Source organism: Ascaphus truei, chromosome 2 (assembly GCF_040206685.1).
Source record: "Ascaphus truei isolate aAscTru1 chromosome 2, aAscTru1.hap1, whole genome shotgun sequence".
NCBI lineage: Eukaryota > Metazoa > Chordata > Amphibia > Anura > Ascaphidae > Ascaphus > Ascaphus truei.
In genome coordinates this window covers 142146701-142172689 of record NC_134484.1, presented here as the reverse complement: position 1 = coordinate 142172689, position 25989 = coordinate 142146701, and the positions used below count along the sequence as shown (strand labels likewise).

Genomic DNA, 25989 nt, shown 5'->3' with positions numbered 1-25989 from the left:
GTCTTCATATTAATGCAGGATGGAAAATGTCGAAAAAATATATATCTTTGGAATACGGTGAATTGAAATACAAAAAGCATGTAAATATTTTCAAACACCCCCAAAAAAATTTGCACTTCAAAACATACTATAGTATAAACCCAGTAAGGTCTTCAAACTATCTAGGACGAAGGCTAGCAACCGGCAGCATGTATATTACAGTGAATTTTACAGTAGATTGAATCCTGGAATTATGTTCAGCATGATGAAGAACATTGCTTTGACCTACTACCTGATTTTTAAAAAGTGGGGCTATATTCAGAGTTGGATTTGGAATTTGTAATCTTATTGCAGAAATGTTCAACAGCATGTTGTCAAAATGTACTAAAAAGTGTCATGTGTTATTGTAAGCTGCCTTATAATTAGTTCCCACCTGCTTGTGTCTAAAACAGTTAAATTAGAACCTTTAAAAAAAAAATGCTTCTTTAATCTCTTTGTTCACAGGGAAAACTGCAATGCAAGTTTGATCTTTTTTTGACACAATCAGCCATGTTCATCAGTAATTATTTAAGGCTGCAGTCTCTTGAAAGACCAAGATAGTCCGCTAGCAGTTTAGTGAGCGAGTGACATACCGTATAAAAGTGGTTAAATATGGGCATCAGTCACCTAAACATGGCAACATGGACTATGCAATAGGTTAGACTTCCTCAAGACCTTTTCTGTGACTCCAGTGTGTGCTAAACCGAACCTTCGACAGGTATAGTACTGCCCACCCCCCTCCATTTTCTACTGATTGGTCATCTAACAGAGTGACATAAAATGGCCGTCTTTTCAGTCCTCAAATAAAGTTTTCAAAGATGCTAAAAAGAGTGAAATGTTTCCAGTATGGATTATGAAATGTGTTTGTAATATGATCATGTTGTAACATTTATTAGCTGCTTTAAAACTGCACTTGCTATTAAGATTTTTTAATTAGCTTCATCATCTATAACCAACGTATATGGCATGGTATTTAACAGTGGCGTACACTTTCCATGACATTTCTTCGTCATTTGCTTAAACACGGACTGATAAATGTGAAAATAAAAGATTACAAGTTCAAGTTAATAACTTTCCTCCAAAAACAACTTGTAGCACAGCAATGAAAACAAGAGTCAATAGAATTTTTTTTTTTTTTTACTTTTTCCCATTACAAACACATCATGCGAAGGTCTCCACTCACTAAAGCGGCAATCCAAGCGGGTTATTTTTTTTTTACACTGGATTAATGCAGGATTCCCCGGAGCTGAGCTCCAATAATTTCAGCTCCGGGGACCGCCTGCTTCCTGAGATACGTACCTCTGTAGGGGGTGCCGGTAGCCGCTGCGGTTCAGCTGGCTGGCATTGCGAGATTTAAGTAATGGCCGCTTTTCAAAGCACCGCGCTCTGCAGACCAATTAGGAAGCCACGACGTCATCCAGTTCATGTTCCCATCGGATGCAGGAGCTTTATACTTTAAACCCCAGCTAGGCCAGCCGAAGCGGCTGCCGGCACCGCATACTGAGGTCATTATTTACGGAAGCAGGGGGGTCCCCGTAGCTGAAATTAATGGGGGTCAGCTCCGATGTAAAAAACAAAACAAAAAAAAAACACTTGTATTGCTCCTTTAATCTGACAAGTATGTGACAAGCTAATATAAATCATCACTAACAAGCCGTTATTATCATCTCCAATAAGTACGAGTGATGTCCATCACAATCATACTGGAATTTAATCATACATCACTGGATCAACCATAAACGCAGGTGCTGTTTTCCCATGATCAAGGGGAAGCAGATAAAGCTCATCTCATAGTGAAATTATCAAAAAGGGTAATCACAAACACTTTCCCTGTGTGCTTTCATTTAATTACACTCCTAATTATTCTATTGTTTCACAGATGTTTCTCCTCTGTGTGCAGTCAGTGTCTCCAACCACACCGTTTCATAAACAATCGGTATTCATTAAAGCTCTTGTCCAATCCGTCAAGAAACGTGGAAGGTACATTCAACTTTAAAACAAAAGTCACCTAACTTAATGCACATCTTCATTACTTCCTTTTTAATATAAAAGAAAATAGGTTAATTTCGTAAATATATATATTATGCAATATGAATGTGAGGCCAATCTCCCACAAACTATGCCTCGAAAAGCATCGAGCTTTTATTTTTTTCTGCTAGCAAACTCATCAAATGTAAAACGTTTTATTGAAGTTCTCTGGAAGTGGTTTATGCAACTTTTTTTATTCACAAACAAAAGGAGAGAAAATTAAGCAAATTGGCTAACTCGGTTCCACGTACTTAGATAGTGACCCTAAGAACAGCATGTTCAACATCACTCTCTTGCTTTCTTGTGTATTAATAGGTACAATCTGTCACCATTAGCATTCATCAACTTTTATGCTTCATAGATAATTGCCTATATTGGCTTTTACTGGAGGTGCTGTTTTTTTTATTTTTTGGTGCTGATTCTTTGTTGATTATATATTACATAGGTACACACTGTAGGTATAGTTACATAGTAGATGAGGTTGAAAAAAAGACATATGTCCATCATATACAGTTAGGTCCGGAAATAATTGGACACTGACACAATTTTCATCATTTTGGCTCTGTACGCCACCATAATGGATTTGAAATCAAGCAACCGAGATGCAATAGAAGTGCAGACTTTCAGCTTTAATTCAAGGGGTTGAACAAAAATATTGTATGAAACGTTTAGGATGCAGCCATTTTCATACATAGTCCCCTTATTTCAGGGGCTCAAATGTTATTGGACAAATTAACACAATCATAAATAAAATGTTAATTTTTAATACTTTGTCGAGAATCCTTTGCAGGCAATGACTGCTTGAAGTCTGGAACGCATGGACATCACCAAACCGCTGGGTTTCCTCCTTTGTGATGCTTTGCCAGGCCTTTACTGCAGCTGTCTTCAGTTGTTGTTTGTTTGTGGGTCTTTCTGCCTTAAGTTTTGTCTTCAGCAAGTGAAATTCATGCTCGATTGGGTTGAGATCAGGTGATTGACTCGGCTATTGCAGAATATTACACTTCTTTGCCTTAAAAAACTCCTGGGTTGCTTTCGCAGTATGTTTTGGGTCATTGTTCATCTTAAAGTGAAGCGCCGTCCAATCAACTTTGCTGAATTTGGCTGAATCTGAGCAGACAATATATCCCTATACACTTCAGAATTCATCCGGCTGCTTCTGTCTTCTGTCACATCATCAATAAATACTAGTGACCCAGTGCCATTATAAGCCATTCATGCCCATGCCATCACACTGCCTCCATAGTGTTTTACAGATGATGTGGTATGCTTCGGATCATGAACCGTTCCAACCCTTCTCCATACTTTTTTCTTCCCATCATTCTGGTACAGGTTGATCTTAGTTTCATCTGTCCAAAGAATGCTGTTCCAGAACTGGGCTGGATTTTTTAGATATTGTTTGGCAAAGTCTAATCTGGCCTTTCTATTCTTGACGCTTATGAATGGTTTGCACCTTGTGGTGAACCCTCTGTATTTGCTCTCGTGAAGTCTTCTCTTTATGGTAGACTTGGATAATGATATGCCTACCTCCTGGAGAGTATTCTTCACTTGGCTGGATGTTGTGAAGGGGTTTTTCTTTACCATGGAAAGGATTCTACGATCATCCACCACTGTTGTCTTCTGTGGACGTCCAGGCCTTTTTGTGTTGCAAAGCTCACCAGTGCGTTCCTTTTTTCTCAGCATGTACCAACCTGTTGATTTGGCCACTCCTAATATTCCTGCTATCTCTCTGATGGATTTTCTTTTTTTTGCAGCCTAAGGATGCCCTGTTTCACTTGCATTGAGAGCTCATTTGACGCATGTTGTGGGTTCACAGCAACAGATTCCAAATGAGAATGCAACACCTGGAATCAACTCAAGACCTTTTACCTGCTTAATTGATGATGAAATAACGAAGGAATAGCCCACACCTGTCTATGAAACAGCTTTTGAGTCAATTGTCCAATTACTTTTGGTCCCTTGAAAAAGAGGGGGCTACATATTGAAGACATGTAATTCCTAAACCCTTCCTCCAATTTGGATGTGAATACTCTCGAAGTAAAACTGATAGACTGCACTTTAAGTCCATATTCATTATTTAACTGTAACTTGAATTTATTTTGGTACACAGCTGAAATAACAAAACTTGAATAAGTGTCCAATTATTTCCGGACCTAACTGTATGTATGTCTTTATTTATATAGCGCCATTAATGTACATAGCACTTCACAGCAGTAATATACGTGACAATCATATAAATAATAAATAACACATAAAGGGGAGAAGTGCTTCAGACATAAAAGTAACATTTAGGAAAAGGAGTCCCTGCTCTGAAGAGCTTACAATCTAATCTATGCTAAATTTACACGACAAATTATTTCCTGACTCGATGTGTATTTGTGAGGATTCGCCATCCTTGCGGTCAAAGACTGTCTTTTCAACCCAACAAACCTTCCGTGACGGATACCCAAGATACGCGGTTTCGTGGTCCCAATGTGCACCTTGTGCATCCGTATCTCCCGCCCGCGGATTCGGATCCCGCTCCCATCCCTGTCACACGACGTGTACGTTAGGCCAGCCTCCCTGCTGAAGCGCGAGTCAAGCTCCGCCGCCACTCTGGGGAAAGTCAGGATCGCCGTGGGAATGGCGCACATTCTCGGCTCTGCCTCTGACCTCCGTGACGCGCGTGGGTCGGCGCACGACTGGTCCCGCCTCCTTGTCCCAGGAATCGGCGTGGGAGTGAAGCGCTCGAAACCCCGCCCCCTGGCCTCCGTGACACGCGCGGGACTGCGCGCGACATTTCCACCCTCATCCCCGATTAGGCTGCATCATAGGGCACACCTGTATGCACCAGCAGCCAATCAGCTCTTACTTCCTGGTTCCGCCTTGGCTTGCTATTGGAGGCTCCTCCTATTTATACCCTCAGTCTGCTATCATTCCTTGCTGAGCATAGTCATTGTGACGCCGTGCCTTGCCACATCCTTGTTCCAGAGACCTTGCCTTGCCTTATCTGCCTGTTAACCTCTTGCTGCCGGCTCCAGTCCTGACCTTGGCTAAGTACTCCAACGATCCGCCACTCTCCGCTCCTGAACCTGGCAAGTACCTTAACCATTCTACTATCTGTAACCCTGACCTGGCTTGAACGACTACTCTACATCCTAGGCGCGCCCGCATGGCTGTGGGTCGGCGTTAACCAATTCTTAACCTCAGCACCGCGGTCGCCCTTCGTTTGTGGCGAGCTACGCGTTACAGTATTACACAATTCCCATCGGGGATTAAGGAAAAATAAAAACAAATGTTGTATTTTGACCAGCATTATCCAAGAAAAAAGTCTCACTGAAAGCAAATAAGATTCATGCTTGAGAACGATGGGATTTTGTTTTCTTTGATAAATCTGGTGGTATTTTGCCACAGTTTTGCCGCTGGGAGACTTTGATACATAAGCTACAGTACTTTCATTTCCTATTGTACATTTTCGAGGCGGTTATAACATTCACAAACTTTTTTTGGCGTTGATACATAAGAGTTATTTATAAATGTGTTGTAGAATGAGTGCAAAGCTGGCAAACACACACTACTAGTACCAATGTTGTCATGAACAAAAAACGCAATGCCTTCAATTCAATGCTTTCTAATGAGAAACCTGGAACTGGTTATTGCATAAAGATCATATAGAATATACTATTTACCACTCCCCCATACCCTGCTGAAGTAAAGCACAAATAAAGGAAGACGCAGAACGCTGGGTAAATTGGCAAAATATCTCAATTGTAATATCCTAAATATGTCCTTCTATATTTAGTAACTGAGAGTTGTTTAGCTCTGTAGCTGTGCAGAAGTTTACAAGTTACTGCTGTATAAGGAATTCTGTGAACCCAACTAAATAAAACAAAGCCAAATATGATTTTTTACATTTATTCAAAATCAAAAAGAATTTGATCTCTTGGTGAAATCCTCCAATTTGACCACTTACAGAGCCAAAACAATTGCAATTAAAAAAATGAAAATATTAGTATGAACAATTTTTTTTCCTGTTGATTAATGATGAGCAAGATCCAGTAATGCAAACTGCTCAGCTACATTGGGATATATGAGCGAATAAATATCACCAGTGATGTACAGGCATACCCCGCATTAACGTACGCAATGGGACCGGAGCATGTATGTAAAGCGAAAATGTACTTAAAGTGAAGCACTACCTTTTCCCACTTATCGATGCATGTACTGTACTGCAATCGTTATATACGTGCATAACTGATGTAAATAACGCATTTGTAACAGGCTCTATAGTCTCCCTGCTTGCGCACAGCTTTGGTACAGGTAGGGAGCCGGTATTGCTGTTCAGGACGTGATGACAGGCGCATGCGTGAGCTGCCGTTTGCCTATTGGGCGATATGTACTTACTCGCGAGTGTACTTAAAGTGAGTGTACTTAAAGTGGGGTATGCCTGTACAGTACATCTGAAAAGCACAATTTTAAACCTTTGTTAAAGCTGCAGTTCGAACTGCCATTTTTTTTAAATTTTCTTTTCCCCTGTAATATGTGCACCAATACAATCCACACAATGATAAGTAATTAACTAAGTTGCTGATCGATCAGTGAAGATTCGGCTCGGCGGTTCACTAAATGGCTGCCAGTGCAGCAGAAGAGGACCAAAGATGCAAACTTCTGTGGGGAGGATCATGTGACCAGGGAGTCACTAGATACAATTGGTGCACTGCTAGAGAGATGGCAGGGCTCAAAAAGGGGTGTGCCAGAGCCTGTTTCAGAAGAGGAAGGGGATGTGACTTTGTAAATGGATATACATATAGAATAGTATCATCAGCATACATGTGCAGAGAAGTGGTCTTACAAACTGTAGGCAGGTCATTTATAAAGACAGAAACAAGTAAAGGCCACAGAACAGAGCCTTGGGTAACCCCACAGGTATAAGTGGTTGGAGTTACTCAGTTACATAGTACAGGCAGTCCTCGGTTATCCAACACAATGCGTTACTCAAAATGGCGTTGGATAGCGAAACGTCTTAAAGCGAAACACATTTTCCCATAGGAACACTGTTTAAATGAAAGGTTCTGTTCCTGAAGGCATTTTTAATGCTAAAATACACACAATATTTTACTCCGGCAATAAGACATGCAGCACACACATAAATTATATAGTGTATATACTGTATTATATATATAATATAACATAATATATCATGTAATTTAATAATATAATATATTATAAAGTATAATATAATATTATATTATATGATATATATATTATATACACATAAACAACTTTGCAAAGCATCGTAAGAGCGTTGGATAAGCCGTTTTGGCGTTGTAAAAATGAATATAGGTATGCATTGCATAGCGTTGGATAAGCCATTCATTGTAAAGCGAAGCGTTGTAAAACGAGGACTGTCTGTACATGAGGTTGAAAAAAAGACATATGTCCATCGAGTTCAACCTACAATATGTTACATTTAAATAACAGATACTTATCCTATATTTTAATTTACAGTGTTTGATCAAGGAGAAGTTTTATAAATAATAATAATAATAAAAAAAAACACTAGTAAAAGATCTAATGAGTTCCTTTATGACTCAAATAATGGCATTCAGATTTCTCCCTGGATCAACACCCTTCCCACGTTTACTTATTTTGTATATCCCTGTATACATTTCCTTTCTAAATAGATGTCCAACCTTTTTTTGGATTCTTTTACAACTTCTATTGTATGTGCTAAAGGGGTGCGCAAAGTTTTTAACCTGCGCCAAGCCTGCGTGCTTACCTCCCAGGTCGCGTCCCCCCCCCCTCCAATCTCCTCGGCTCAAGCATCACGTGACCCTGCTGCGTAATTTGACGCCGGTTACCATGGCGATGCGTCGCCGAAGATTAGGTAGGAAAAGCTGCAGAGGCCTCGCGCGCTCCCCGGGCATTTCATTTTAATACCTTGGGGGAGAGCGCGGGACATTTGTGGCTGCCGCGCCCCCCCCTGGCAATTCTCACGCCCCCTCTGGGGGGTTCGCCCCCCTGTGCTATCAGTCTCCATGGGTAATGAATTCCACATTTTAACTGCCCTTACTGTAAATAACGCTTTATTTCTTTATTTTATTTATTTATGGTGAAATCTCCTTTTCTCCAACCTTAAGGGATGACCTAGTGTCGTTTGTACTGACCTTTGGGATGAATAGTTCTGTCATCTTGGCCCTGAATATATATTTGTATATAGTTATCATATCTCCTCTTAGATGCCTCTTTTCAAATGTAAACAAATCTAATTTAGCTAGCCCCTTTAATAATTTGGTGGCCCTTATCTGCACTTTTTCTAGTTCCATAATGACCTTTTTATAAGTGAAGCCCAAAACGGTACTCCATATTCAAGGTGTGGTCTTACTAATGCTTTATACAGTGGCATAATTATGCTTACTTCCCTTCCATCTAAACCCTGATTAATGCAACATAACATCTTATTTGCATTTGCAGCAACTTCCTGACATTGTGCACTATTGCCTCAGAATGCAACATTTGGTCTCCGCTGGAGGTTTGGCTGCAGAGGGCCCCTACGCTGCTCCCGCTTCACCACTGAATACTCGGCCACCGACCACTTTGCCAAGGTAAGTTAAGCTAATGTATTGCCTACTTGCAGCCTACAAGCAGTCCTAAATCCTTCTCCATCAAGGATTCACCTACTTTTGCCCCATTTAATTTGTAAAAAGTTCTGTTAATTCTTGCTTCCCAAATGCATAACCGTACATTTCTGTATTAAACCTTATCTGCCATTTACCTGCCCAAGTTTCCAGTTTATCGAAGTCCGTCTGGAGAGAAATTACATCCTGCTCCGATTCGACTACCTTACACAATTTAGTGTTATCAGAGCAAATATGGAGACTGGATGCTTTCTATGCCAACCTCAAGGTTGAAAAGCAGGTTAAAAAGCAGGGTTCCCAGTACCGATCCTCAAGGTACTCCACTAACAACTTTAGTCCAACTTGAAAAGGTTCCATTTATGACAGCTCTCTGTTGTCTATCCTTCAACTCCTGTAGTTTTAAATCCAGCTATATTTCTACTGAGACCGATTTCCTTTATTTTGTACACTGACCTCCGTGGCACCATATCAAAAACCTTTGCAAAATCTAAGTAGACCAGATCAACTGCTCTAAATTCCTACTTGCCTCCTCAAAGAAACTAAGAAGGTTAATTTTGCATGACCTATCCTTCCTACATCCATGCTAACTACTACTAATAATTTTGTTATCCATTGCGTATTTTTCAATATTATCCCATACTAAAGCTTCCCCCAAATAGAAGTCAGATTTACAGGTCTATAATTCCCTGGTTGTGATCTAGCTCCCTTCTTAAATATAGGCACCACCTCTGCTTTACGCCAATCTTGTGGTACTGACCATGTGGAAATGAAGTCCTTGAATATTAAATGTAATGGTTTGGCTATTACTGAACTTCTCCTGGAGAACTCTTCGGTGCAGCCATCGGGGCCAGGTGCCTTATTTACTTTAATTATATCAAGCCGCCCACACACTTCCTTCCTCAGTTAACCAATCTTAATATATAAAATCGAATGGTTAGTGCTATCTGCGGTGAATCTGATTGGTCCTCTGGCCAATCAGATTGGTGGGTCTGACGTCACCCAACTGCCACTCTCTTCCCCCTCGGACACACACACACACATACACAAACACACACACACACACCTCTCTCTCTGTCTCTCGGCGCTCATCTCTCCCTCCCGGCGCTCATCTCTCCCTCCCTCCCGCCGCTCTGCTCATCTCTCCCTCCTTTCCGGCGCTCTGCTCCTCTCTCCCTCCCTCCCGGCACTCATCTCTCCCTCCCTCCCGGCGCTCTGCTCATCTCTCCCTCCCTCCCTTCGCTCCGCTCATCTCTCCCTCTTGGCGCTTCGCTCATCTCTCCCTCCCGGCGCTCATCTCTCCCTCCCTCCCGGCGCTCCGCTCATCTCTCCCTCCCGCGCTCCGCTCATCTCTCCCTCCCGGCGCTCATCTCTCCCTCCCTCCTGGCGCTCCGTTCATCTCTCCCTCCCGGCGCTCATCTCTCCCTCCCTCCCGGCACTCATCTCTCCCTCCCGGCGCTCATCTCTCCCGGCGCTCCGCTCATCTCTCCCTCCCTCCCGGCACTCCGCTCATCTCTCCCTCCCTCCCGGCGCTCCGCTCATCTCCCTCCCCGGCGGGGGAACAGGCAGTGGCCAAGCAGGCTGCAGCTGCCTCGCGACGCCTAAGATGGCGACGCCTAAGATGGCGGCGCCCGGAAGGACACCCTTCCTCCCTCGCGGCGCCGAGTGAGAAGATGGCGGCGCCCGGAAGTAGAGGTAGGTGTCGCGTGTGTGTCGCTCTCCCACTTCCCCCCACCTCCCAGAGCACGCTCTCTACGGCTCAACATCCCCGAGGAGCAGGAGGAGGGCGGAAGGGAGTTAATACCTCCTTTGTGCACCGGGAGTCGGCGGAGGCCACGAGGGGGGAGACAACCAGTGGCAGGCCGAGGAGCGCGGCATGCTGGCAGGTGAGGAAATGCAGGGGGAGGCATCCATGCCTTTGACGCCCCCCCTGCCTTTGATGCCCCCCCCGTCTTTGACACCCCCCCCTGTCTTTGATGCCCCCCCTGCCTTTCACGCCCCCCCGTCTTTCACGCCCCCTCCGCCTTTCACGCCCCCCCGCCTTTCACGCCCCCCGCCTTTCACGCCCCCCCGCCTTTCACGCCCCCCCTGCCTTCCACGCCCCTCCTGCCTTTCACGCCGCCCCCCCTGCCTTTCACGCCGCCCCCCCTGCCTTTCACGCCGCCCCCCCTGCCTTTCACGCCGCCCCCCCCTGCCTTTCACGCCCCCCCTCCCCTGCCTGTCACGCCCCCCCTCCCCTGCCTTTCACGCCCCTCCTCCCTGCCTCCGGGCAACGCCGGGTATATCAGCTAGTTGTTTATAAATATAGAGGTTGTGGCTTCATCCTGTTGCAATATTTTTGCAATTGACGCCACCTTGGTAAATGCAGAGGCAAATCATTTATTTAATACCTCGCCTTTTCCATATCTCCAATAATTTGTCTGCCCATCTCACACTGAACGGGTTGATCTTACTTTCTATCACAATCCTTCTTTGGTTCTGATTGCCCTTCTGCAATTTAGTTACATTCTTTATAATTCTGACATGATGCCTCTAACTATGCTTCTAACTTGAAGAATCTAAATAACTGCCTCTCCCTTCCCATTTCTTCCCCTAGCTGTTTATTTAGCCACATTGGTTTTGACTTGTTTCTTTTATATATATTACCTAAGGGTATATCCACAGTACTGGAGCTTGTTTAATATAATAGTATTGTCAACTGAATCAAAAGCCTTTGCAAACTCTAGCAATATTGCACCAGTCAACTGTCCATGTCCATTCCACATGGATCTCATTGCCAAATTTTAAGAGGGCCTTTACTGTGGACCCATTTGGTCAGAAGCCAGATGGGAATTTACTAAGAAAATGTTACTTCTTATAATAGTTGCTTAGTTGGGATTTAACATATTTTTCCATGACTTTGGATAAGAGGTAGAATAGAGATTGGTCTATAATTGGAGACAATGTTTTTGTCACCACTTTTGAAAACAGGGGTTTCTGGTGGTTTTCTAGGTCATTGCGATTTGGCGAGAATACAAGTATGCACAAGTTCACAATGATTGCTATAATTTGCCTATATATCACTTTAGTCCACAGCCACATAGTATCCCTGCTTAAAGGACATCTATCGGTGTGACTTACTTCTAATTAATATTTACTGTAAAGCTTTGCAGAAGTGTTTAGAAAAAAATGCAGCATAGCAAAGTACTCTTTCTTTCTTTACCATTTAAACAACTTTTGTTTTATATGATTTATTATTTACCATTCTCTGCTAGAAGCAGCAGTTCCTCCAAAATGGAAATATATGTTTTAACCTTACACAGTTCCTTCTGTACTGAGTGCGTTCACTGCAGTACTTGTAATGATCATGCAGTTTAGCTAAATCCCCCTTTGTAGCTGTATACCTTTCCTTGGCGGGTACCTCACCCACCCGCTCTGAAGCTCTAAACATGGAGATCTCTCAAGTCCTGTGTGCACAAGGGGCGTGCTTCCATACTGTGTGCACAAGGGGCGTGCTTCCATACTGTGTGCACAAGGGGTGTGCTTCCATACTGTGTGCACAAGGGGTGTGCTTCCATACTGTGTGCACAAGGGGCGTGCTTCCATACTGTGTGCACAAGGGGTGTGCTTCCATACTGTGTGCACAAGGGGTGTGCTTCCATACTGTGTGCACAAGGGGTGTGCTTCCATACTGTGTGCACAAGGGGTGTGCTTCCATACTGTGTGCACAAGGAGCGTGCTTCCATACTGTGTGCACAAGGGGCGTGCTTCCATACTGTGTGCACAAAGGGTGTGCTTCCATAATGTGTGCACAAAGGGTGTGCTTCCATACTGTGTGCACAAGGGGTGTGCTTCCATACTGTGTGCACAAGGGGTGTGCTTCCAACCCCTTGTGCACACATGGGGTGTGCTTCCATACTGTGTGCACAAGGGATGTGCTTCCATACTGTGTGCACAAGGGATGTGCTTACATACTGTGTGCACAAGGGGTGTGCTTCCCTACTGTGTGCACAAGGGGTGTGCTTCCAACCCCTTGTGCACACAAGGGGTGTGCTTCCATACTGTGTGCACAAGGGGTGTGCTTCCATACTGTGTGCACAAGGGATGTGCTTCCATACTGTGTGCACAAGGGATGTGCTTCCATACTGTGTGCACAAGGGATGTGCTTCCATACTGTGTGCACAAGGGATGTGCTTCCATACTGTGTGCACAAGGGATGTGCTTCCATACTGTGTGCACAAGGGGTGTGCTTCCATACTGTGTGCACAAGGGGTGTGCTTCCATACTGTGTGCACAAGGGGTGTGCTTCCATACTGTGTGCACAAGGGGTGTGCTTCCATACTGTGTGCACAAGGGGTGTGCTTCCATACTGTGTGCACAAGGGATGTGCTTCCATACTGTGTGCACAAGGGGCGTGCTTCCATACTGTGTGCACAAGGGGTGTGCCTCCATACTGTGTGCACAAGGGGTGTGCTTCCATACTGTGCGCACAAGGGGTGTGCTTCCATACTGTGTGCACAAGGGGTGTGCTTCCATACTGTGCGCACAAGGGGTGTGCTTCCATACTGTGTGCACAAGGGGTGTGCTTCCATACTGTGCGCACAAGGGGTGTGCTTCCATACTGTGTGCACAAGGGGTGTGCTTCCATACTGTGCAGGGCCACAGACAGATTTCCCGGGTGCCCAGGACTACAGTTCTGACCGCCCCCCTCCGCCCCCCCCCCCAATGCAAAAAACTTCCAACCACCAAATACATACAAAAAAATCCCCACCACCGCAAATATATACAACGTCCCCCCACTCCCATACAAAAACCCCACCTACCCAATACATATAACCCCCCCCCCATACATGCATACATATATATATATATAAAACAATAGATAAAAAAATACATAAAAAACGCACCCAAATACATCTAAAAAAGACCGCAATGCATCTAAAAAAATACCCCAATACATCTACAAAAGACTCCAATATATCAACAACAAAAAAAAGAGCCCACTCCATTAAAAAAAATAAAACAATACATATTTAAAAAAAACCCAACCCAATACTTATAAAAAAAAAACCCCAATCCATATAAAAATATCCCCAATCCATGCCCGGAAGGCTGGCGCTGCAAATTTCCCCCGACCTCTGGCAAGGCCCTGCTGCCGGTCGAGGCCGGGCCCCGACTCTCAGCTGCCTGCAGGACCTTTCCTCTCTCTGTCCCACGCCGTTAAGCTTCCACTGCCATGTTTGCCTGAGGCGTGCGCGCCTCTTACCTGTCCCTTTCCTCCTTTCTACCTGGCCCGGTGTCCCACTTCGCACTGTGACGCGTCAGCCAGTAGGGGATACAACAAGATTGTGTTCCCGTGGGGTAACGCGTCAATTGGTGCACTGTGAGCCAATGACGAGGGGAGATCGCCGGCAGCCTGGCATGAAGAGGGGAGAGGCCGACACACACACGCTATGTACATTCTCCTTTTCAACATCTCCTCGAACCAATGGAAGCCTATCAAGTTCATGGTCGCGGCAACCCGCCCCGTTTAGGCCACGCCCCCGCGCCTACGATCGCTGCCTACAGACCACAGATCGCGGTTTAGCGCTGTGCACGCGCCGCCAGAACACCAGGCACACGTGCAGGCGTGTGCAGCGGGACCTTAGCCTTAGCAGGATCTTGTGAGTTAGAAACTAATAAGCCAATTAACCCTCAATCTTTAAAAAAAGTTTTCCATGCCCTTTGAGCACTGCTTTATTTCTTAGTCAATATGTTTTGAAGTCAAACTACCTTTCCATTGATTACTTTCATTTGTCTGAACTCTACTTGAGATATATTGGCTGAAAGCAAACACACGCATTACTCATGCAGCAGATTTCATTATTATGCACTTCACAAACCCTCATCTCAATTTTAAAATACAGTATTTGGTAAACCAACCAATAAGCAATCTTTTTTTAATTTTGCTGAAGTTATCCAATATTTTCTCTCTTAATACTGCCGTCTTGGCTATGGCACAGCACTGCAGTCACACCAGTGTGCTGTTTGTATTTTATTATTGTTTCATCATTTAGGATATGTTTGATAGCTATGTAAATTAGTCCCTAAAGCCGGCAAACAAATACAATGGGCTATGCCAGGGGTCTACAACCTTTCTAGGAAGAAAAGCCATTTTATAAATAAAATGCATTTCTCCAAAATATTCAAAGAGCCACAACGCATGAATAGTACACCCCCACAAACAAATACATATACTGTACACACCCCAATAGGTATATACTGTATAAGCATTAACATACGACAAACTTATTTTTTACTTTCCTTAATTCTGATAAAAGTATGTGGGGGAATAAATAAATCTCACAATAAGTAGTCCCTTTATTTTGTTTTTCTGTCCAAAACAGTTTGTACAAATTACACCCACACTATATATGTATGTATACATATAAATATATATATAAAGTAAGCAAGTGTGTATATATATATATATATATATATATATATATATATATATATCACACAAAAGACTAAGACAATCCCCAAAAGTAGCACTCTAAATATACCACAAAATAACTAATCAAGTATAGAAAAAAGACTTGCATTCAAAGTCAAAGTAGAAAAAAGGAAATGATTTTAATAACGAGCAATAAGACACACTAACATTAAAAACATAAACACTCCCCCCCCCCCCCTGCCCTTTCTTACCCTCATTTTTGTTTTCACCCCCAAGTTTAAATGACATCCTGGGCCTTTCGGCTTAAAGAGAGCCGGTTTTTTAGCCATTCCCTGACCCAAGCCCCCAGGAGAGAAAATATGTATAGTATCGTACCTGAATGTAATACTGTGATTGTATATATTTTACCTGTATTCATGATACAACATGTAATGAAAAACTCAATAAACTTGAAGTTATAAAAAAAAAAAAAAAAAAAACATAAACACACTAAAGGCAGCATAACAAATATATAAGAACTGTGACTTGAAAAAATATATAGAAAAATGTCGCTGAAAATTGAACCTAAAGCAAAAAATGTATCAAAAAGTATTATAATAGACCTAACAACTATATGACGTGATACAAATGAGCTACCGTAATTAGTACAAATACCCCCTAGGGATCCTAGCTACAGAACATATAGCTGAACCCAGGGCAAAAGAAAAAAATATATAAGATGAATAAACTTATATACACAAAAGTGAACATAAGAAAAAAATATTATATCTTAAACCAAGGGGGAGAGACAGGGTAAAATAAGATAAAAAAATACTTAAACCCTGTACAGCAATAACCAAAAAAAGAAATAAAAAGAAAAATAGTTGGTATATCAAGGAACATGAATGCAAAGAATGCCTGTGGACTCTACAAAAAGCAAGACACTTGGCTGTATAAAGTGCAAATGAAAGCCAGTGCCATATGCTCAATCAAACAAACATATGTATGAATCCCACAAAAGAGGGGGACTCTAAACAGTAGAGGAAGTGATACTCAGCTGTCAGTGAATGTAAGTGAGTCAGTCCAAAGGAGTGTTACTCCAACATATGTAGGAATTGTTCATGCAGTCCACAGGAATAGCACCATGATACTCAAGTCACGCTGAGAAAATCAGTAATAGCTGCCGATGGTGAACACTCTACGCGTTTCGCCCGTGGGGGGCTTCATCCCGGATTGGTAAAAGAGTTGTGGAGGTATGCTAGGCTTTATACTGTTTCCAATTTGTGTCGGCGTCGCCTTCTCCTATCCGCAACCAATAGCGGAGACGTTAATGGAGGGCGGCGTCCTCTACACAGATGCCCGAGGTGAAACAATCAGTGCCGATGCGTCCCAGAAGAGGGAAATCCCAACAGATAGCATGGTTACTCTGGTGCACATGCGCATACACTACAGACTGTAGCGTCTTGGAACGAGAGTCTTGATGACGTCATCAGAACATTGTAAACATACTGGACACCTAACAAGCTCCTATTGAACCCCCAAAATAACCACATCATATATATATAAGCATATGAGTGTCACAGAGGAGTGCTACTGAGCATGGCAATATATATTTAAAACCAGAGACAGAACATAAAACACAGACAAAACTCAGTTTTAGCACATCAAGTGAAACTCATACACGGTACAGTGCCTAAATATATATGAATTGTGGTCTGCCGTGAAGTTGGCTCAGGGGCTTACAACAATTTTGGCCAAAAATGTCAAACTAAAAGACCATTTCACTTAATAGATATTTATACATATATATTTAGGCACTGTACCGTGTATGAGTTTCACTTGATGTGCTAAAACTGAGTTTTGTCTGTGTTTTATGTTCTGTCTCTGGTTTTGAACATTGTAAACAGACAGAAACGGCATTCATAAAGTTCTTATCTGCATAATGACATTCAAAAATAGAAGCACATAAACATTAGACATGAATGAGGTGATATGCCTTACATAATATAAGGCTAAAATTGTAAGGAAGCAGGCACAAAGTATATATCAATGTGAGCATATAGAAAATAATAACTAATGATTAAAAAAATAAATAGTAAAACAGAAGAGGGAAAATAAAGTGTATATAAAGGGCGCAGAGAGAAAGATAATAAGGAGAAAAATGCCATAATAATATTAATAATAAATATTTAAAGGTCCTACAGCCTCTCTAAGCAATATTGTCAAAATAGATGACACAGATGAAAAAAGCGATATATATATATATACTAGCTTACCTTGGCCCTTGTTCTCCCCTGCACTCACTGTTCTGGGTTGCTGCTTCCTTCTCTTAATGTGCTGCCGCTGGCTGAGAGGGGGAGGGGAGGTGCTGCCGGTGGCCGGATTTGCTGCCGTTGGCTGGGGGGCTGGTACTGCCTATGGCAGTGGGGGTGAGGAGGGTGCTGCCATTGGCTGTGAGGGGGGTGCTGCCGGTGGCTGTGAGGGGGGTGCTGCCGGTGGCTGGTGCTGCCAGTGGCTGGTTTTGCTGCGGGTGGATGCCGCTCTCCAGCTGCTGCTTCTCTCTCTCACCGTGTGCTGCGGGGGGGCCCCGGTCGCTGCTGTTTAGGCCTCTATTTGCCACCCGGCATCTCCCCAGCTGCTGGCATGCCTCCTCATTGTCCCACGCCGGGCTGCTCTGTGACGTCATCGCGCACCCCAATCCTGGGTCAGACCTGGTGCCCTCCTTCTGGCTGTAGTTAATGGAATTGCCGCCCAAATTTGGTCAGTGCCTCTCCCCACTTGAGAGAGGCAGGTCACACACAGGTTGCCTGAATATTGGCCTTCCCTGTTCCTCTTCCCCTCAGGGGAGAGAGAGTGTGCACCTTTCCCCTGATCGAGGATCAGGGAAGAGCAAGGACTGCTGCGGGAGCCCTTCACCCGTAGTGAAGGTCCAGGGAGCATCCTACAGCTGGATACAACACCAGAGACTGCATAGGGCAGAGGCCTGCTGTGACTGCATTGGGCTGAACAGAATAAACCGTTCCAGTTATTATATCTCCTGCCTGGTGTGTGATCTTTCTGGGGAAGGAGAGGGGATTGTGTTCTACCGTAGGAGATTGCCTCCATACATCTGGAGCCTGAGGCAGATGGAGGCGCTGTACCACTAGAGATCTATGTCAGGTATGTACCCCAGAAGCTTGTCCTGTATCCCCACAAACATCGGCAGACGACTCAGCCCTCCTGCTTACCAACAGGTAGCATGCACCACACACGCTGTAATGGCAGAATCTCCCATCGGGTGGGGGAAACACAGTTACAAGTGCTATACACTACCTACATACTACTTTATTTGCTAAATGTTTATACTTTATCTCCACAGTGATGCAGTCTCATCTGTTTGTTTCTTAAACTGTTTACTTCCAGTCACAGACACTCTACATACGACTGAACTATACCTTGTCATGTGTTGGTTATTGCTACAGGGTACTGAACAGGTTTACTGTTCTTGCTCCAAGCGAAACAGCTCAATGTCAACAATGCCACATATCTATCTTGTCAATGCTTGTTCTTTTATTTATTTGCAAGAAAAATAACTTCCTCACCCCAAAATGATAATTTTTTTTATTGTTTGTCATATTATTACAAATAATGTATATTCAGCAAACACAAACCATATATATATTTATCCTTTCTCCCCCTCCGCCCCCCCCCCCCGGAAAATGTGTCCATCTAATCAACAAAGACAGAGAACTAATGAGATCCTGAAGACAAAACTGAAACTACATTGTGTCAAAGAAGAGCAGAATTTGCCCTATCAATCCATTCCTTGCCATTGGTGTTGTAATTGAGCTTGTAGAAACTCTGTAGTACCATGCAACAGAAATATTGCATTTCAATAATTCTATAGATAATGTCTTCAAATAAAGACTCATTTATCAAATAATTGTGTTGTCTTGATTTCTTTATCTAGCATTTTATCATATTTATCTAATGACGTGAGAATACCAACGTCTCCACTTGTTGAATTGTTGGGGAATTTGGTTTTATAAAATTTAGCAGAATCACATATGTTGATCTCATCACCTACACTACTCCATTCTTTTGAGTTATTTAATAGTATAGCTTTTATATTTAATGAGAGTTTGACCTAACATTTTATTAATGTCGACCATTAACCAATATCAAATTTTTTTTTTTAGATTTTCCTGCAATTCATAATATAATGCCCAAAATCTGGACTGGGTTCCCCAAATGTACAAATCTGTTTAGTAGATCTAGTTTGACCTGTTATGCCTGTTGAATAAGATTAAATTCGATTTCCCTCAGGTCTTCTAATAACTTAATTTTCTTTATTGCACTTATTCCTTTATTTGTAGATTGAATCTCCTTGATTTCTACAAAATCCTTATGCCACCCTTCCAGGATATTTAAACGGAAAGTTTCCTCCCATGTTACCCTTAATGGTTCATCGCTAAGACCAACTGTGAATTTGTTGTCACTGGTTGAATTAATCGCTCCTGTAAAAATGTGTGTGTGTCCCATATGCCAAATTCCATGGGCTATAATGGTAAGACTAAAAATAAGGAACAAAAAGTTTATGTGGAATATTATATGTCTCATGTAGTGTAGCAAATTGCAACACCTCTTTATCTTTCTCGTCCCACATTTCTCATATGTTTTTTTTAAACCCTCAATGTTTTAAACACGGACTCACCCTCACCTGTAGGAAATGATGGATTCCCCACTAATGGGATAAAACCAGAAACTCTATAGTCTAGTTTTTGGAGTTTAATAAGTTTTTTTTTTCAAGCCAAGGTGAGCTGGTAAATTAACAGGTTCTTCTAAATAACTAAATCTTTTGCATGTGGTAAGTCAATGATATGGAACAGTGAGGAATTCCTCTAAATTAATATTATAAAAAGGGTATTATTGTCTAAAGACCAATCAAAGGGTCTTGATTAAAGAAATGTCATGCTATACAATTTGGGAAAACTCAGGCCTCCTGATTACTTGCTCATATGTAATTTGCAGTCCAAATAAAATCTATGAACAATTTATTTATAGTGTAGCTTGCTAACATCTTTCTTGTGTAAGATTAGTGGCAATGTACTGTGTGCAGAGGATGTAGTAACTTGGACAAGGAAACCATTTTAATTAAACCAACTACCTTTCAAGGAGAAGGGTAGATCTTTCCATTTTGTAATTTCTTCACTTATTTTGTTGTATTCTTGAATCATAGTTGAACTAATATATTTTTTGCAGCTTGGTTGGTAAAATAACACCTAAATATTTAATCAAGGCATCTGTATCTCGAAATGGGAAAACTGGTTCAGTGACTTACTTTTTGAGCCGCATAATTTCTGATATTTCTCATTAGCCACTGGGTTATCAACTGCACAATGCATAGAGACATTTGTAAAAATGATTTGCCAACATTAATTCCAGGAGAGAATGTGTTTAGAGCTATTGCCAAGGGTTCTATCTCAATGTCAAAAAGAAGTGGAGATAGTGAGCTACCTTGTCTTGTCCCACGTCGCAATACAAATTCCTCTGATTTGATCCCTTCACTACCAGAGAAGCTACCAGAGAAGCAAATCAGTGAATTATATATTTTTTCAATTACAATGATTAAATTATTCTTAAAAATACATTTTAACAGAGCTATCACTAGGTAATCCTAATTAACTACATCAAAAGCTTTCTCACCAGCAGCTTTTATTCTAAGCATTGATGCAAAGTTTGACACCTATTCATGTCATCTTAAAAGACCTGTATCATATATGAGTTTTGGTGGGTCTGCATGCTCTTATGCTAATCGGCTTTCAAAAATTCTTGTGTTATTTGCTTAATTTACTTTATACTCAATGTTCATCATATTGGAATATATGGAGTTTGAGAAAGCACAAAAAAAGATGATAAGAAAATCACCCCAAGGTCCGTGTTTACTGCACTCTATCAAATCACAAAGATATCCGTACGACTTAATAGTCCAGTCTATAGGTACGTTTTACGAATACTGTAGGTGACCAGTAGTAGACGCCCCCCATGGCATCCGTCTGGGGTCCTTCACGTCACATCCGCATTTTGTGGGGAACACCTCGGGAATGCCTCCGATTCTCCGTCTCTCTTGCGTTGAATGCCCCAAAGCCACGCTCTACGCGTTTCGCCGTTGTATGGTAAACGGCTTCCTCAGGAGTTGAAATATCCCACTGATCTTTAAGACCTCGGTTCTAAAAACGAAAGTAATGCAGTTCCACCGGTTCCTTCAGACTACAAGGGAAACTAAAGGATCAGGTACATCATAGGTGCTTTCATTAAATCCTTTACTTTTGTAGAAAATCTCCAATTCGGCCCATTTTTGCTAACCTTTTCATTGCTTTTTTTACAATCTGTTTATAATTGCTGTAAGCAGTTTTGGATTTAGATGAATAATACAGAAAATGGTTACCATTCATGTTTTTTCAGTACACAGTTTTGCAGAATGGTACATATACGTATACTGTATATGTATATTAACAAGTTTCAATAATAAGGTACTAGAAGTAACAAAGGAGCGAGAGGGATTAGGTGGTACAAATAACATGCTCATAACACATATTGCTGTTAAGTACCTTAGATGGCACAAATAATCATAATAAAATGGTGTTGTGTAATTCCGTACTCAAAACGTTCTTCTTAGCACTTGTGCAAATGAATAGAATAGTTCTATGCTTTTCTACAATATGTGAGAATTATATTGCTCTCTGATTCTTCATGTAAGACACTAAAAATATGAAATCAATACAAAAACTTTTTTTTTAAATGTATTTTGTGAACATTATTATGGTCAGCTCTAGCAGATATAGTGATCTAGTCAAATGAATTAGCAGCTGCATTGATTTGCACATGGGGTTTATGTGATGGACTGAAAGATTTATCAGTATCCATGCAGGGAAATGAAATATTGACCGATACAAAATAAAGCCAGATGTCACACAACAAAGGAACAGACACACAGGCTTAAAGCCCTGTTTAATGAGTACAAATCAAAATGCTGTTCTATACGTTCAGACGTTTATTGACATGTTGTGAAACCTTGGTATCATGGTATGAAACAATGCAATAACAAGCATGCAGGCATGCCACTAAATTAACTAATTCGGTGCAGGAGCCTTGAAATGGAGTGCATTGCTTTTAGACCATATAACAATTATAGTAAATATGTGAATATTGCGATCTATGCATGCAATAAATATGTAGGGGGACTTTATTCCAGTTTTGCAATGTTTGTATCGTTTATATTGTACATAAAGGAGATATACAATATATGGACACAGAAAAAAAATGTGTTTGAGAATGTCCCAAACAAACTGTGTTCTGGCCCAGGCTCAATGTAGGTACTGAGTAGGATCAGGCAGTTTAACTCGTCCCCTTTAAATGCACACAGAGTCCTTCTATTTTCTGCAACTTTATTGGAAGGGGTATACAGGAACATAGAATAACTGGGGGTGGCACTTATGAGAGGAAGGTAGAAAAATATTGCCTTGTTCTGGGATAACAAATGAAAGGGAAGCATGCTTGTCTGTCCAAGCAGGAAATACAGTCAGGGCAAAACCACTAAAAGGGGATAGCAGGGGGGGGGGGGGGGGGCGGGAGGAGGGGGCTGGGGGGGAGGAGAGTCAAACTATTTGAGGCTTAAACAAAGGGGGTTAACATGACTAAAGACTGGGGAGCCTCTAAAGAAAGCAACAATTGTTGCAGTTACACTGAGAAGCAATAGCTCCCTCAGAACAGAGAAAAACAAACATAGAGAGAGGTTCCAGGATATGGACAGCATTACATGACATGAAAAAAAACCTCATGCATAGCAATGTACAGAAGTATATGAGTGTTGCCAAACACATACTTTTATAACAATTGAATGTCGGCTCACGTGTAGAGAGTAAAACATATGTCCCTGCAGGTAGATTCTGGATATTTGAAGGTCCATATAATGTCTTTAGATGGAAATGTGTACTATGACTGGTATAAACACAGGTTTCAGTCCGTAAATACAAGACCTAGTGTGATCAAGACCTCTTCGTCACAGTGATGTCAGGAAAAACAGGTCTCTATTGAATTGAAGGATAGCTGAAAAGTCACAATGTAAAAGACTTACGGGATCTCTTGCAGAGTGAAGCCACGGTCGGCGAGCTCCTGCCGATGTCCGGTATACAAGTAGAAGAGAAAGATGGCGGTGCGCAGCCGGAAAAAAATCACCCAGGGTTGGTAAGTAAGCAATTCAAAAATGTATTGGCACATAAGGCAGGATTTAGAAAACAAACACTCCATTTCAAGGCTCCTGCACCGAATTAGTTAATTTAGTGGCGTTTCGCACCCGATATCGTTGATATAGCTCCATTGGGCGCGAACGTTTTTTTTAAATCCTGCTTTATGTGACAATACATTTTTGAATTGCTTACTTACCAACAACCCTCTGTGATTTTTTTCGGCTGTGCACCGCCATCTATCTCTTCTACTAATATATGGACACAGCAGCCTTTTTGTGCTTTTGTTAGTGTAGAGGGAAAGTGCCATGTATATTTTTCCCACGCACACCACATGGTTTACCCCCATATGTGGCCTGAGTTTGTGTCCTGGTTATGTGTAACATATCGGACTCCCTATCCCAGGAACAAACACGGTCTGGTTGGGTTCATCAAGCTGCGGAGCAGGGTACTGACGTGAATGGCAGTTAACGCATTGCGGATTGATTAATCCCGACCAAAGTGTGGCAAATTCTCACTCACTGGGGGAGATCCACTAACCTCTGATATGGATCATCACAGGAAATTCATTGTTAACTGAAATTCAAAGCAATGTCAGTTAAAGCGGGATTGTGGCCACATAACACATAATGAAAGTTGGTAAACTCTGGTGAATGACTCAGAAATTCTAATAGCCATATCGTCGGCACATTGACTCCACAAGCCTCTTATTTCCAATTTACTGCTAAAACCTCTATTTTCTTTCTTTCTCTAAATGATACCATACATATATAGAGGGCTTTAGGCATTCTTGTCTTCTGTATGGTACTTGTACATTAACTGCACCAAGAATGTAAACAGCATTTTAACTTGGGGACAAACCAGCTCTAGTTTGTTAGAGCCACTAAAAACAATGTACCGTGTTAAAGATCACATATGGCGCTAAACCTATGCAAAATGAAAACATATCCTGTTTACATGCAAAATGAAAACATATCCTGTTTACATGCGTGTAAAAGCACATGCGTAGCACATTATCCATCAGTGACTTCCAAGGGAGTTTGCTGGAATACCACAACGTTAACGCCATTGTATGTGCAAGTTCTACGTTTGTGAAAATGTGCTATTTCTAACCTCACGTTCTTTCCCTTTATGTGCACAGTACACAATAATATAACACTATTAAAACTCAGAAATCTATTAAAACTCCCCCACAAAATGTTTTCATGGCTCCTGAAGCTCCCTTTCTCAAGTAATGCACGTCCCTTCCGAGACGCAGTGGAGTCGTTCAGACAGATTGATGAAGTGGCACATACATTTGCGTGACACATGCCCATGCCAAAGGGTGTGCACTGACATTTACTTTAGGCAGAGATTGCTCTTAGACAGAAATTACTCATCTATTTAATAAAATCCCCTGTTTTGCAAAGGCACATTAAAGTGCATTTTTAATTAACTTGCATTTTAAAGCAGACCACATATTACTGATGTCCAAACACTCATTTCTACTCGCCTAACAAGATATGACATTGAGGTTATTTTATCCATTCTTAGGAGTGCTTCCATAAATATCTCGCAGAAGTACAATACGGGGCTAACGCACCCATATTCCATGCAAATTATGAATGCTTTACAGAAGAAATAAGCAAGGGATATTTAATATAGGATCATCCATAAAGTCATTTAATGCTGAAGGGCTCACAATCAATGGCAAACGTTGATAACCCACCCTTATCCAAGTACATAAAACGGCTCCCCTTCTGGCTAATGAATGGGGGAAAACATGACAAACAAATATCCAATTAACTATTGTAGTATGAGGGAGACTTGTAAAGAAATGTATTCAATAACACAGTGCAATAAATATATCTGTTCGGTCACTGAACTGTGGTTCCGGGTGCGTTTGAACCAATATCATCAAATTCCTGCTAAGAACAATCCCTATTTAAAAAACAAACAAACATTGAAGTTATCTGCAAAGTCACAAACCTGACGGCATCCATGGATCAGAAGAAGGCTTCAGCAGTGTGTTCACCTGCTCCCAGCTAAGATCATTGTGCTCAGATTGACTATAACCACATGACTGGAATGGTTCATCAAACGAACAGCTACCTAAGAATAGGAAAAAGGGGAAACAAACAATTAGATATTAAACCTTACAATTCATCAGGGTATGTGAGATATGCAATAACACACATGCTCTACCATGTCTTTTACTCATACTCTGCAAAGACCCTCTCAACCTTAAACCTAATGAGAAAATGGCCTTCACTTTTACTAACGGATGTTCAGATCAATGGAATTGCGTCTCAACATCATAATAATGAGGAGGTTTTAACAAGAAATAGAAAAAAATTGCGTTTTTGAATGCAGCATTAAAAAATTTCTTTTATTTCTATATTACTGAACCAAAGTGATATGTTTTTCTGTAGCTTCCAATAACTGTATTTGAAGAGATAATTGTTGTTTTCTGGTTGTTTTTTCGAAGCATACCATTAGGATACCATTAGGATTAACATGTCTGGGCATTAGTATATCTTATAACTTTGGACAGTATTCCATTAAAATAATACACCATTAAACGCAATATTTCTCCTTGACAGTAGCATAGCATTTATATCATTGTTTGCCCAGTTTTGCAAATTTCAAATTAAACAGGTATATGATCAGCAAAATGGTCAATAAGTACAGGCATACCCCGCTTTAAGTACACTCACTTTAAGTACACTCGCGA

At 41.7% G+C, this 25989-nt stretch overlaps 1 protein-coding gene across 14 annotated transcripts in view; it reads right to left on the bottom strand.

The window, feature by feature from the left end:
- Window positions 1-25989, bottom strand: part of PTPRM (protein tyrosine phosphatase receptor type M) — a 791475-nt gene that overhangs the window by 586407 nt on the left and 179079 nt on the right. For all 14 annotated transcript variants that reach the window (XM_075585347.1, XM_075585335.1, XM_075585339.1 and 11 more), the window contains exon 2: window positions 25245-25367. In XM_075585347.1, coding sequence (XP_075441462.1) covers window positions 25245-25367 — 123 coding nt within the window. The remainder of the gene's footprint in view (window positions 1-25244; window positions 25368-25989) is intronic.